Source organism: Mugil cephalus, chromosome 16 (assembly GCF_022458985.1).
Source record: "Mugil cephalus isolate CIBA_MC_2020 chromosome 16, CIBA_Mcephalus_1.1, whole genome shotgun sequence".
NCBI lineage: Eukaryota > Metazoa > Chordata > Actinopteri > Mugiliformes > Mugilidae > Mugil > Mugil cephalus.
In genome coordinates this window covers 19,344,166-19,358,231 of record NC_061785.1, presented here as the reverse complement: position 1 = coordinate 19,358,231, position 14,066 = coordinate 19,344,166, and the positions used below count along the sequence as shown (strand labels likewise).

Genomic DNA, 14,066 nt, shown 5'->3' with positions numbered 1-14,066 from the left:
TGAACACCACTGAACCATTAACAAGGAAAGAAGCCTCTGCATAATTCATACTGAAGTAAAACGTGCCACAACAATAACCAGGCAAAGGGAAAATATCGCGCCCATCTGCAGTTATGGTAAATCAATACTAAAGTAAGTGTAATAATCTAATAACAACATCAACACAGCGCCAGGAAAATGTGTTTGCGTGTGGGAGTGTATGCACTGGGGAACAATTTGCTACATACCTTCCTCCAGTAAATACAAGGGAGGTGTCTGTTCATAATGCATGCTGGAAACAAAATATTAATAGGAAAGTAATTAATCTCGTCTTCCACCGCAGGCCTGCAGTGCAACAAACACCAATTTTATGGACAAACTCCTTTCTTTTTGGGCTAATTCTGGCAACACATAATATGATTATAAAGCAATATAACACAGCACATTGTGTGCCATTTTTAACAATAGGCTAATTCAGATTTTCATTTGGATCCAGCATCAAGAGGGATATTTTTGTCTGTGACCCATAACAGCAAATTCTAGTCTGAACTAGTCTAATTTCACCAACAGTTTTTTTTTCTTTTTTTGAGGCATTTTGAATTCACTTATGTCATTAACATAAATAGATGAAGAAAGGAGAAAAAAAATGCCATACGCCATGTGAAAACCCAGCATAAGTCATGATCCATCTAGGTCCCACACACGCATGTACTACCTTACTCCAACTCAGCAGCATTTAATGGGAAGAAAAACAAACTGCGTTTTTTCCGGGTGACATGTCTCGTTGGTCAGGTTGAGTGTTTTATCCCCAGAAGAGGTGAAGAACTGTCTGAGCTCCTGAGTGCTTGTAAAACACACAATACACTATACATGCACACCAAAATAACTTCCTCGTGGCGTGTTTGTTTATCTCCTCTGCCTGGATTATTAATTAGTAATTGAGATCTTCGGGTGAAAATGAAAACTGTATCACCCAGTGAAAGGATCTGCTATAAGGCTCTTAATAACAGCGCATGAAGAAAAGGAATCTAAATATAGACTGAAACAAAAGCACACTCAGTACAGTATGAGAAAGACCTCCGAGAACATCAGTAGCATAATTCGCCAACATAGTTCCATGTAATAACAGTCAAAGAAATGAATCTTTAAACAAAGAGCAGACGTGGAATCAAAAGGCCTCTGGTTGTCTTATATTCATCTTAGCTACACAAATGAAGCCAACTGGGTCACTGTCATATATTTCTCCATGATACTTTGGATTTTCATCCTGTTAATGCTGCCAGTGGTTCTGTGCAGGCCGTCTTCGTTATCATTAACTAGGCCACGGGATCTTGTTTTTTGCTACATGGCTGCAGCCCACGCGGCCGTGTCGAACTCTCTCGTGTGAAACGTGTGTGTTTTCTCGCTGCAAGCTCAAAAAGTGTGAAGAAATAAAAGGCTTTCACATTTTCATGGTTCCTCGATCAGCGGAGACGCAGCCCACAGACTCTGACACCTCCGCTGCACAGTGGAGTTTATGTTGTGTCAGGTTCCCCACAGACTCCGCAGTCTGTCTGTGGGCCAGGGGAGCTGGGGGAATCCCTGGAGAAATACACAGCTGGGAGGTTATTGAATTTGAAGGAAGAAGACAGCACAGGGAAGAGGAGCGGATAGCGCAGGCACAGTGGATTTCTAAAATGACTGCAACATAACAGTGCAAAGGGGAGATGCGCCTGCACAGGGAGGCTGTTCCTTTTTACAAACAGAAATCCAGCTTGCCTATTTTCTTTTTATTACAGAGAATAGTTTGAAATTACAAGAGGGGATTTATGTTGATATATATATATACCTCCAGTGGATTATTCTTGTTTCTTGCTGCAAGCTACGAAACCGGTATATTTAAATTCCACCTTTTCTAATTTAAAATTACCACCACTGCATCACATTATATTCATTCCAACATCACAGAATGCTCAAAACGTATTTGCATTCGAGCATTCCTCTTTCATCTTCAGTGCATATTAATGTGTTCTTTTCTGCTGCATACACACTCTTTGCTCAATCTTACACCCCCAACTTCACATGAGCATTTCCCTTTTCAAACATAGCAAGAAAAGGACACATTCACCATATGTTCGCTTGTCATTAGCACACGCAAGGAAACTTAAAAAAGAAAAAAAAAAGCTGCCAAACATGGATATTAATAACATCTTTCAAAATGTGTGAGCTCAAGGTGTTGTAGAAGATCCGGCTTGAAATGTTTCCGTTAGGTTATAGAGCAATGCATCCATGCCATACTGAAGCTGTCTCTTCTATTGCTACCTCAGCGCACTCGCCTTCAGTGTTATGTCCATGAACTCTCATGGGGACTGAGGTCTCTGGAGACCCGCGTGCAAGCCAAGGACAATTACATTGAAGAAAATTACTTTACATAGTGCCTCCTAAGACGCTTCAAACTCCATCTCACTGCTGCGAGCCCTAAACATTTTATCAAAACATATTCAAATTCACAGTCACGGTGGCCGACTGATGCAATTCTTACTACGTGAATCCCTTGAAGTTGTTGTTTCTTAATGCGGCTTGTACTGCTCAGCGGGCATCTATACTTAATCGTATTTTAAAATAAATAGAATCTACAGTCGGGAGCAGGCAAACAAACTGAAGAACAGAAAACAAGATCGTAAAACGAGAAAATGATGCACTGAGGAAGTCCCTTTGCCAAAGTAAATGTGGGAGTCACAGCAAAACAACACGAATCCACTGAGCTGCTTCTACACTTGCTTTGCATGGAAATCGTCTAAGCGATCAATTAAAGATAGTGATTGGTTCTTTTGGTTTCCTTTTAATTCTTCCTTTTAAGGTTTGTCACATTTGCATTTCAGTTCAAAACATTCTAGGCAAATGATAAAAAAAATGGCAGCGCAGGTTAATGTACAATTACGTTAATGTAAGAGGACGGCCCACCTGATTTATCAAGGCGGGTGACGCGCTGCAGTGATTACAGGATGTATTGGTGTTGAATTTGCTGGAATAATGCAACTGTACTTCTACGACAACCCCTCTTAATCTATTAGTCGACTAATTTCCTCTCAAGGTTGCAGTCGCCAAAGACTAATAGATCAGTCAGATGTTTGTTGTTTTGTTGTTTTCAAAGAGTCTGTCTCTTAATTGGCAACAGAACATAGTTTTCGAAGTTTGCATTGTTTTTTTTAACTAAAGTCACTTAATTGTCTTTTATAATCAGATATTTCCATTTAAAAAGAAGAAGTGGATGATTTTAAGCTCTGAATAGCCACATTTTCTTTTACTTTTATGTTAGACTATTACAATATAACGGTGCAGTGTTTTCACCTATAACCTTATAACCTTAATTTGCATTTGTGTTTCCTGTCTCCATATTGATTAAAGCAATCACACAATTAACAAACGGTGAAATGAGACCTCAGTCACTGAAGTGCACATACAGCGCATGTTGGTTTTGCTATAACTGAAGAAGTACACTTTTCTGCCACACTGTATATCTGGTTGAATGAGTTGGGAAAAAAATTACATTTAATGACAATCCATAAAGACCCAAACTGATAATATCACATACTAAGATACAACCAACGACTGGAAATTAAACAAAAGAAAAAAAAAGGAAAAAATAATTAAAGAAAAATACAAAATGACATTTTTTAAAATATCTTTTTCTTCGTTAAAGAAATCTGAACTTTTCTAGCGCTTAACACTGTCCTTTTAAAAATCTTTCAAACCAAACCAGGTTGTTTTTATGCCATTTTATCAAACAGAACAGCTTACCTTTAAAGGAACAAAAGGTCAGTCCATTTCCTTGTCTTGCAATTTGGTGTCTGAGATACCATAATCCATTTCATTAAGGGGTTTTGCTTCCAACAAGCCAACAAATGTCATCTGGACTGAGGCATCCATTGTAAGCGACGGGTGGTGCCGAGAATACACATATGTCAGTACTCCATCTGTAGCCAAACTGCATAATACAGAGAGCTACAGTTGGCCAATATGTACATATTCAGATTCCAGTCTCAAGCCTGTTCGTCATTAAAAGGGGTCATATGTCTTAACTAGAATGAGCTTCCGTTTCAGTAGCATCAAGTATATGTACAATGGTAGCCTCTATACTAAGATGCAACAAAGCCCTTCTGCATTTTCTCCGAATGTTAATAATAATAATGATGATAACTGAGCACGTTTGCGGCATTCAGAGGTACATTTAACATTTAAAAGGAACATTTCAGTGCCGAGCAGGTCAGATACCGTCATAGGAAAGCGCCGCAACAGTAATGTTCAGGTAGGAAGATCTGCTCCACGGCTAACGTGCAGATATGTACCCTCGCACGGAGCACACAAGGATGTATCAAGTATGCTCTTTGAAATCTGACGACAGACCCACCGAATGTAGCACATCAAGGGAGCGGCCATATGTTGTGTCTTTAGCCTTCATTTATATTCTGTTTGTGTCTCTGCGGGGCTACAGATGAACCCGGCCCACCAGATCTGTTGGTTGGATCACGCGCTTACATTTACTATGGAATTAAATTCATGGCCACAAGTTGAGAAAATGCATGCCTGCATTTTAAACAGCCTGACTTCTTTGATCAATTTGTTTGTTGTTGTTGGTATAACCAGACATACCGTAAAAGATGTCATTGCTTATGTTATCATCATTATTAATGCTACTGTTACTACATGTCCTTTTCCAACAACTATGGGCACATTGCTGGTAAAAATAAAAATAAATAAAATAAAATAAATAAAAATTAAAAACCTTCATCACGCACATAAAACACCTTTTTTTTAAACGGTTTTGAAAGACATTAGCGGCTAAAAATACTAAGTCGGAGGGAAGGGTGCAGAAACAAAAGCCCAGCAAATTCATTCACAGAGCTGCATTACAGTCAAACATGATTCTGTACTATCGGTGGAATAGCTGGTCACATGTCCAGTCTGTGCTCAATTGCAACAAACATTTTAGGTTTCTTTTTTTTTAAAAAAAATTGTAATTAGCATGGGAGAGGCACGCTGACTAATTTCAGTCAAAAGTGCCTTCATTAAGAACATGATCACAAAAACAGAAATTTCCCCAACTCGTAGTTCCTGTGATCTACCGAGGACAGAGTGACTAAAAGGCTGCCTTAACATGTTAGCAGAGCACACTGCACCTACTGTATCATTACCAGGATGACTAATGGCTGAACCACAAACCATACATTCAATCCAAGTTTAGCACAGAGGACTGCATAACGTCTCACTCTTCACTTGTGTGGTTGCCATATTGACCCGCCACAGCCCAATATATGATTGATTTATTTCACACGTAATGATACATGGCTAGACAACTGTACACATTATATCAAACTAACAAAAATAAAGAAATACATAGTTGAAACGCAAGAAGCGTAAATGGCATTTAACATATGAAAGTTACACTGTAAAAATGTGGATCTTACAATTGTCATACAACCAGACATTATTATTATTAATATACTGTACATTTCCATTCATTCCAATCATCCAAAGATGGATGTTTAATCCCTTCTTGAATGCTGCTGCAGATAGATGTCTAATCATCCTTATAACAGCATTTTATGGCATGATTATGGTAACCATGAGCAAGGAGGTCATATCAAATTCCAGTCTAAAAGCAAATATCTGGCTACTGATCCGATTCAAATAACACATTGTCAACACTTTATTTTACCCATACAGGCCTTTGCATCGAATTACCTTTTCGTGTTTGTGAAACATTGTTTTATCATTATTTGATGCTGGCATTTAAGTATCAGAATTGTCAATTCAAATACCAAGTAGCTGGCTTTTACAAAATACATAATACACTCTCAGAACACAAAAGTTTGTAATGATTATTACTGAAACAACAGACAAAAGTTTGTCAAACAGAGATCTGCATTTACTGTTCTACAACCTAAATGGACTTAATGTCACAAAGCCAATTCAAAGATTCACAATGAGTGTTGCAATTGAGCCCTTATGTTTCTGAGAAGTAGCCAAACTTAAAACGTATCATAACAAACCTCCACTACCGGTGCCCCTGATTATTCACAAAGAAACAAACTATACCAGCTTATACATCCACCCCAAAATATGTCTGCATCGGAGTCTGCAATGATACATATTTAGATGAAAATATATTTATATAATTTGTGGATTTTTCACAGTAGTTTGTACTGCACTGTACCTTTTTGTCCATCTATTTATGCCTACATAATTTTCACCTTGTGGGAGTCTATTGAGTCACTTGAGAGAGAGCGTGGCTCATGTTTTTTTGTGGATGAAAAATGTCTCTTGGATTTATTCTGCAATATCTCTGATCCTCAGTGTGGTAAGTGCTGTGCGTGTCTTTCAACTCTGCTGGCCAACAACGATTTGGGGACTGATTACTCTGAAAGGCTAGTTTTTTTCCTATGAGAACACAGCTTGTAGAAACTGCAAAAAACATTTGCTTTGGCACAGATTTACATTGTAGCAATGTCCATTCCTTGATCTCCATGGTCGTTACTACAAACACAAGTGGGCCATTGTGGTAATCCTTGGCTCAGTACACTGTCACAGATAAGTCTATGTGTTGGTGTATTGCCGTGTCAGTCTATCCTCTCTCCTGGTGTAATGTCAATGCACTCTTGTGTCTAATCATTCCGCGCATAAACCCGACATCAATCCCCTCTCTGTCTTCAACTCTTGCTCACTCTCTCTGTATACTGTCGTTTTTGTTTTTAGATCTGAGTTTCTTGGACGTTTTCCTTTGAGCTCCCCTTGAAGAGAAGAGGCTCCATTTGGGGATTCTGGTTTTGGCCCATGAAACCCTTGATCGATCCATGTAAGCCCATCGTAGGCATGGGGAGAGACATCGGCAGTGGTGGCGACATAGAACTCGGGTTGGTGTTGGTGCCATTGCCTGAAGACGTGAGCAAATTAGATGTAGAGATCGGGACGGAGGTGCAGGAGATGGGGATGTCCTGGCCTTGCTGGTTCTTGCTATTGAGGATCCCTCCTGGTCCCATCCCGTCGGGGCCAATACTAAGACCCATCACGTTGTTGTTGAAATGATGCGTCTTGTAGTAATGGTTAAGGGTATCTGTACGGCCAATGTTGGGGAGGTTGACGATCTCTGGATGATGTATCCTCAAGGTTCCTTCTCCACCAGGGCCAGAATTCATTGTTGAACCCCCCGAGATGCCACTTCCGGCCCCTGCTCCGATCTCATCTTCTACATTGACTATTTCAATGGCTCTGGCTGGTCCGTGGTGCTTATGTAGCTGGTGTTGCTTCCGGAGTTTATAGAAGACCACCAACATTACAGCTGCCATGAAAGTAATGGCCACAAAGCACCCGATGATGATCTTGGTTGTTTTCATTACATCGTCCAGGCCGGGAATGTTAGTTACATCCATTATGGACACAGTCACTGGATTTTCTGTAGCTCTGGTGGCTCGAGGGGAAAGTGAGGAAAGAGAAGAGAGCGAAGGTGATATAGTGATACCAGGTCTGCCGTCTAACCCTCTTTGAACAGTAGAAATAGGAAAATTTATGAAGGTCTCATTAATATACTGTCTTGCCGAGTTCTCCTCCTCTCCTCTGACTGTTTCAACGGTTTCCACAGTGACAGTGGTGAAATAGCTGTAGCTGTTTATGGCGTCTGAAGCTGAGACATTGAGCACGGCGGTCGCGGTGGTGTTTCCAGCGGAGTTGGTTACCATGCAAGTATACTGCCCAGTGTCTTGCACGGTGACATTTGTGAAATTCAGCGTTCCGTCGTGAAGCACGGAGATCCTAACACGGTATGATCCGTGGGTCATCAGAGTGCCATTTGGAGTGAACCAGTTCACAGAGGTCATCGAGGTTCCAGTACGACATTTCAGCTCTGCAGCCATGCCTTCAGTGACATTGAGGTCAGTGGGTGGCTCAACAATCACTGGGGCATAGCAGGTAAAGTGGCTCTGGTCTAATTCCCCTATGTACTTGCCCTTTAGACCTGGGGGTGCATGGCAACGAGCACAACATGTTGTGTTGCTGGGAACTGTTTCTTTCAGCCACCAGCTGAGCCACAGAACATCACAGTTGCACACCCAAGGGTTGTGGTTTAGATGTACCCTCTCCAGCTGGTGCAAAGGGGTGAAGAGGTCATGGGGCAGGGAATGCAGGGAATTGTGGGACAGGTTGAGCTCCTCCAGGTTTTTGAGATCATCAAAAGCATTTCGTTCAATGACTGACACTCTGGAGTGCATGAGCCACAGCTTGCGAAGTGACACTAGACCCTGGAAGGATCCGGGTCGGACTATCCCCAGCTGGTTCCCTGACAACTCCAACTCCTCTAGTCGCACTAATGGTGTTAGGTTAGGTATGTCCTTCAAGCCACACATGCCAAGATTCAAGAAGCGCAAGTTTACCAGACCTTCAAAGGCAGCCTCTGAGATGAAATCCAGCTTTCTGAGCTCCCCTAGATCGAGGCGCCGCAAAGAAGGAACCCGGTGAAAGGCAAATGCCGGCAGCGTCTCGATGGGGTTGTTTCGTAGCCATAGTTCCCTCAGCTTGCTCAGGTACTCAAAGGCTTGTGATGGAACCACTGTGAGACGGTTGTCAAAAAGCTCCAAGGTGTTGAGATTGGGAAGACCAATGAAAGCTCCCACCTCAATCTGCCGGATGTGGTTCTTGGACAGTTGGAGGATTTCCAAATGCCGGAGATGTTTGAATGTGTCAGACTTGATCACCTGGTGTGAAAATAAAAACAGGAGGCACATCGGAGCAACATCAATATACAGTACATTATTTAGTCCAAATGTATGCTCTGTTTGACAATGAAATCATATTTACCTGAATTGTGTTCTCTTGTAGATTGAGGTATCTTGTGTTCTCTGAAATACTGTCTGGGATTTGATCCAAACTCTTCCTTGTACAGATGACACGGCTCGCCTGATTGGAGCAGGTACAGGGGGTGGGGCAAGGGGGTGCTGCCTCTGTCAGCTGAGGTCCATGGTTGTGAAACCACAACAAAAGCTGGACCAACCAGAGGAGGGGGAAAGGGGTACAGGGGCTGGTCACCATGACAACACGCATGGCAACTGAGTCATGACCCACCCCTATTGCTATGATGTTGATAATTCACCTCCAAACAAGGGAATTTAAGTGCTTATCTCGATGTTCATGTTTCACTCTCTGATTCAGTTTTTCTCCTTCAAAACGTCACTTCAAAAACTGAGAGAAGATTGTAATGTTATATTAAAGACTCTATTTATCATTAATATGTTCCTGTTTTGCTTTGTTCTTACTATCAAAAGCCCCGATTTATTTTTCAGTGTGTCATTTTTGGGAACACTGTATTTATGTTCCCATGACAATTATTAAAAGGGGAACTCAAATTTGGGGGATGATTTGCTTTGGAAATTGTTGTCGCAGAGGAAGCCGTTGTTTCTCACTGTAAGGGAAGAGAGACAAGAAGAGAGAGGAAGGAGGTCAAGCAAGTGCACAGCGCAGTAGCTTTAATATATTTGCACATGCATGCATGTATTCACAGGACAATCTCAAAAGAGCACAATGTCCTGGGTGCATGATAAACTGGCTCTGACTTTCTTTTCTAATGAGGTGTCTCAATTTGAGGCCTGTAGTGTAAATGGTGACTCAGCTGCCATTTTCTTTAAGGACTGAACTTAATATCGAGGTCATGGTCTGAGATGGCTACAAAATTCTAAAACCTCAAGCTGGGGTCACACATGCTGCAGCGGAGCCACTGGGATGACTCTCCACCCACTATAGGATACTGGGATGCTTGTAGTCAAACACGTACTGACAGAGGTAGTATCTCACATTTTAAAGAATACAAGGTTGTGAATTGTATGCATCTGGTGGTATGCATCAAGATGTAAGGTTAATGCAGAGACTCGTGCAATCCATCAAAAGGCAGCAGCACAGCATTACAAATGAGATAACAAATGATGCCTGCATGCAGTAATTTAGCAATTAAGATATGAAGGAACGATTATTGACTCCTGATATTATACTGCAATGCACATGCTGTGTACAATATGAAATGCTCCATCATACAATATCTCCAACCACTAAGGTTGATGAACCAGACATAAAAATGATAACTAGATAAACATGTATTGTATTTTTTTTTCATTTTCCTTGTTTAGGTTCAGGGAGGTTCACGCATGCCTTGAAACAGAAATGGCTGCAAGCATCGGCAGATTCACTAAATTTAGAAATGCTTGGCCCTCGTACTGATTAGGAAGTGTTCATTGTTTCATCAAGCACATTATGCTTATGACTCAAGCGGTCACAAGACATCGCGGCCTTGTGATCCTGTTTTCATGTCACAAAAATGACTGCCGTGTTCCTGTTGTTCCATATAAACCATCTCTCGGATTCTTCATTTTACGAAGCAATCTCCATCTTCTAGAATAAACAGACTATTTAAAAAAGAAAAGAAAAAACGGTTCTACGGCAGTCCTAAGCATCTCCTCTCCTATGCGGCGACAATGCTTGCGCTCCTAGAAACACGGTTGCTGTGGCAACCTGCTCACTCACCATCTTGTGTTTTTACTGTCCAGTGCCCTATTGCACATTACTGTGTTTAGCTGTGATTTATGAACATTTACCGTTCAGAAATGATCAACAGCACCTCTGTGATCTAAACAGACTTAAAGCTTAAAGTATATTCCCACCGCAAAAATTATTATTATTGCATATGTAACATCAGTAGAATGTTGATTATAGAGTTTTAGGCTTTACAAGTACAAAACTGAACGCTGATAATCTGCATATGCATGACAAAGCTTGCGGCTGATGAGCCTCGGCCTTCAGTATTGTATCGGAGGGAAGAAATGAACCATGAATGTTAATATCTACGAGGTCTAAGGACAAGATCAACGTCCTGAAAACTCTTAGGGTAGCTATTAGGGAAGCTCATAAGGAAATGTATGCTAAAAATAGACTTTTTCAGATGCTCTGCACATCCCGCAGACTCTCTCACCCTCTCCCCCTCTCTTTGACACACACTTGCACAGACGAACACATGTCCATATCTACAACCATCTTAACTGTAACTGCCACTGAGAAATGACAACACATTGTCCGTATCTCGACGAATAAAAATGATAAACCCAAATGTTTCTGCGTGAATATACGTGGTGTTCTTTATCTTGCTGCCCTTCATCTCCTCGTCACCCATCCTGCAGGTAATTATGCATTTCAACAAAGTGACTGAGTCAAAAAACATATATTTCAATGTCACTCTCAGGAATCACATTTATGTCTGAACCAGACTGACGGTCTGATATGGACAATGACACACATACAAGCATTAAGAAACAGCATCATTAATATTCAGCTGATCAACAAACCAATCCCAGCAATGCTCTACAGTTCAGCTGTTATTTATTTTGGATGGATTTCACTTCAAATGTGTGAACGTGATTACAAGGAGGATCCTAATTTTACCAGTAACCACCACCATTATTGACATGCACAAATACGGATGTTGGAACAACATGTTGTATTTGGCAGAGACGAGTGTCATCTTAGTGCGACTTGTTTTATTTTTCAAAGGAGAGGCCAATTTCCCATCAGATGCTTGAGGCCACTGGCACCAGTAAATACTACCGTTTAATGCAGTGTGTTTTTCTTTAGATAAGCGCATATATGGAGCTGAGCTACATTTTTTTCTGTCTCTGTTGTGTGTATGTGTAGGGCCTATAAACGACACCGTGGAGGGAGAGACCTTGAATCTGCAAACAGGACGCCTGTTGCCTTGACCTCCTATTTTCAAGTTCTCCACCACATAATAGCTCAAGAACAGCGGCAACTTGCACCGTGATGATCTTTATTTATTTTAGAGCATTACACCTGGACTCGTCTGAGAGTCAGTGGCCTTCAATCCTCATCCTTGTGCAAAATGTGTTTTCCTTGACTGCAGAACCTACGGCTATTTTTTTTATTTTTTTTTTTTTATTTATTTTTTTTACTAAACATTTCCCCTGAAATGTATTTCTCTTTTTTTGATCTTTGGCGTTATTTCATGTCAAGAACAGATTGCTACCATGTAGATATCGATTATTCGATCAGGCCTGAGAGAGCGCTCAGTCGTGAAAAGACAAATTAGCTGCAAGCTGCTGACCAATTGCTGCACACCAATCACATCATCTCGAGCACCTGATTGTATCAGTGTCCCGCTCCCTCAAACAACACAGTCATTAAGGTTTATGAAGAGGCAAAACAAAAATCGCGGTGTTGTTTTCAGCAAACATCGGGGCTGAGGGCTGTTTTCCTGTACACAAGGCCCAATTAGAGCTCATGTATTTACAGATGGTCTCGATGAGCACAAAGCGGCACAGGTGCAGCAGGGCCAACATCGCCTACTGTAACTATGACAACACTAGATTGATTCAGGACGTGGGAATCGGGGGGAAAGGATGAGACGCATTTCGCCAGTATAGAAACAAACTGATAAGAGGGAGAAAATGACACGCCGGTGCCAAAATGCATTCAAGAGAAAAGAAGTATATTTTACACATTTCCCTCATGTGTCGTTAAGAAAAAAAAAAGAAAAAAAAATACTGACCATTTGTTTCCCCTCCTGCAGTCACAGCCTCTAATCTGCAATCTCCGCTCATCATATAGCCTCCAGCATAATATCTCCCACAATTGGACAGAATGGCCTTATTCATCTATGCAGCTGCGCTCGCTACGGCGCACCTTCTCGGGAACGCAATTGAAATTCTGAATAGGCCTAATTCTGCACATGCTGCATTACAAAATGGCTTGCATCCATTCTCTCTTCGGGGTAATGACAACATGACTGCACCCAAAAAGAATCCACGAGCTCGACGTTTTATTTTTACTGAAAATCAGACACGCACAGAGAACCCGGTTCTTCTCATCCACACAGAACTGATTTATTCCACTTACGCTGGCTGTATCCTTTTGCTCGTATTAATTATTTACTCACACCGTTGTGCATCTTCGACTTTCAAATCTCACAGTTCAAGTCTTTTCTTTTACACGTATGTGTATCTTATCCATGCAGATTAGGTAACACATGCAATAATTACGCCGGCCATTTCAGCCTCTTCTACCTGTGCAGCCAACACGTACCTTAATGTTTCCGTGGCTGCGGCGTAAGGTCGATGTTTTCTCTCCTCTCGTCCCCTCTCCGTTCTCCCGTTTTTCCAACCTCGCAACCTAGTCTCTCCTCTTTTTTCCCCTACCCTAAATTGATTCGCTTGTTTCCACGGCTGTGAGCTGGCTCTTGTTCTTGTGGGCTAGATCCGCAGCGCCAACGCAACGCGGGGGGCTACGACGATGGCAGGTTAAGGATGAACATAATCCACTCACACACGCGCGCACACACGCGAGGTGGGGGTAAAATAGAAAGAAAGACGAAAAAAAGAAGAAGAGAGAAACAAACTGAGATTAGATTAAGGAGAAAATGGTGTTATAATTGTCACATTCAGGAACGAGGTCGGGGACGAGTGCATCGATGCGCCTTATCATCCTTGGAGAGGAACGCAGGCAGCAAACGCGACGGCGCCCGCTGGGCAGAGCAGTTTGCGTCCAGCATAAGCGACTCTTTACGCACATTCCGTATGCTTCAATCTGAATCGTACTAAGAGAGCATTGAGAGAGCGGACCAAGGACCAAATGATTTAGCTGCGTTCTCATAGGTTTAAACACGTTAAAGTGCACTTCAAGAGGGATGCACTACTACCAGAATAAAAGATATCTCACATGGGGTTTTAACTGAGGTTTTTTTTCTCTCTCTCTCTCTCCATCCCTGGCGTAACATAAGCTCCCCGCATGTAATGAGTAGTCACATATTTATTAATATGACTCAGCAGCACTGACTGATGAGCAGGGGGATCTGAGCCAGCGTGCTTTTGCTAAAGGAGTGAGATTTTTGGTCAGTTTGTGAAGTCATGTTTATAAGCACAACGTCTGCACCGAGAAGCACTCCGGGTCCACTGAGTCTTAAAAGAGTTTTGCAGGCCTACTAATGTCCATATTCATAATGAATGCTCGGTGCTACCACATGCATTTTGGCAACGACGGGCTAAGATTAAACCTAGCAAACTAAT

At 41.7% G+C, this 14,066-nt stretch overlaps 1 protein-coding gene across 1 annotated transcript; it reads right to left on the bottom strand.

Moving 5' to 3' along the window:
• Positions 1-3,478: 3,478 nt before the first annotated feature.
• lrrc4bb (leucine rich repeat containing 4Bb) lies at positions 3,479-13,626 on the bottom strand. The gene is made up of 3 exons (XM_047609956.1): positions 13,087-13,626; positions 8,809-9,409; positions 3,479-8,705 (listed from the first exon to the last, which is right to left on the bottom strand). Exons 2-3 carry the CDS (start codon positions 9,049-9,051, stop codon positions 6,711-6,713), a joined length of 2,238 nt encoding a protein of 745 aa, XP_047465912.1. The 5' UTR covers positions 9,052-9,409; positions 13,087-13,626; the 3' UTR covers positions 3,479-6,710.
• Between the last annotated feature and the right edge of the window lie 440 nt (positions 13,627-14,066).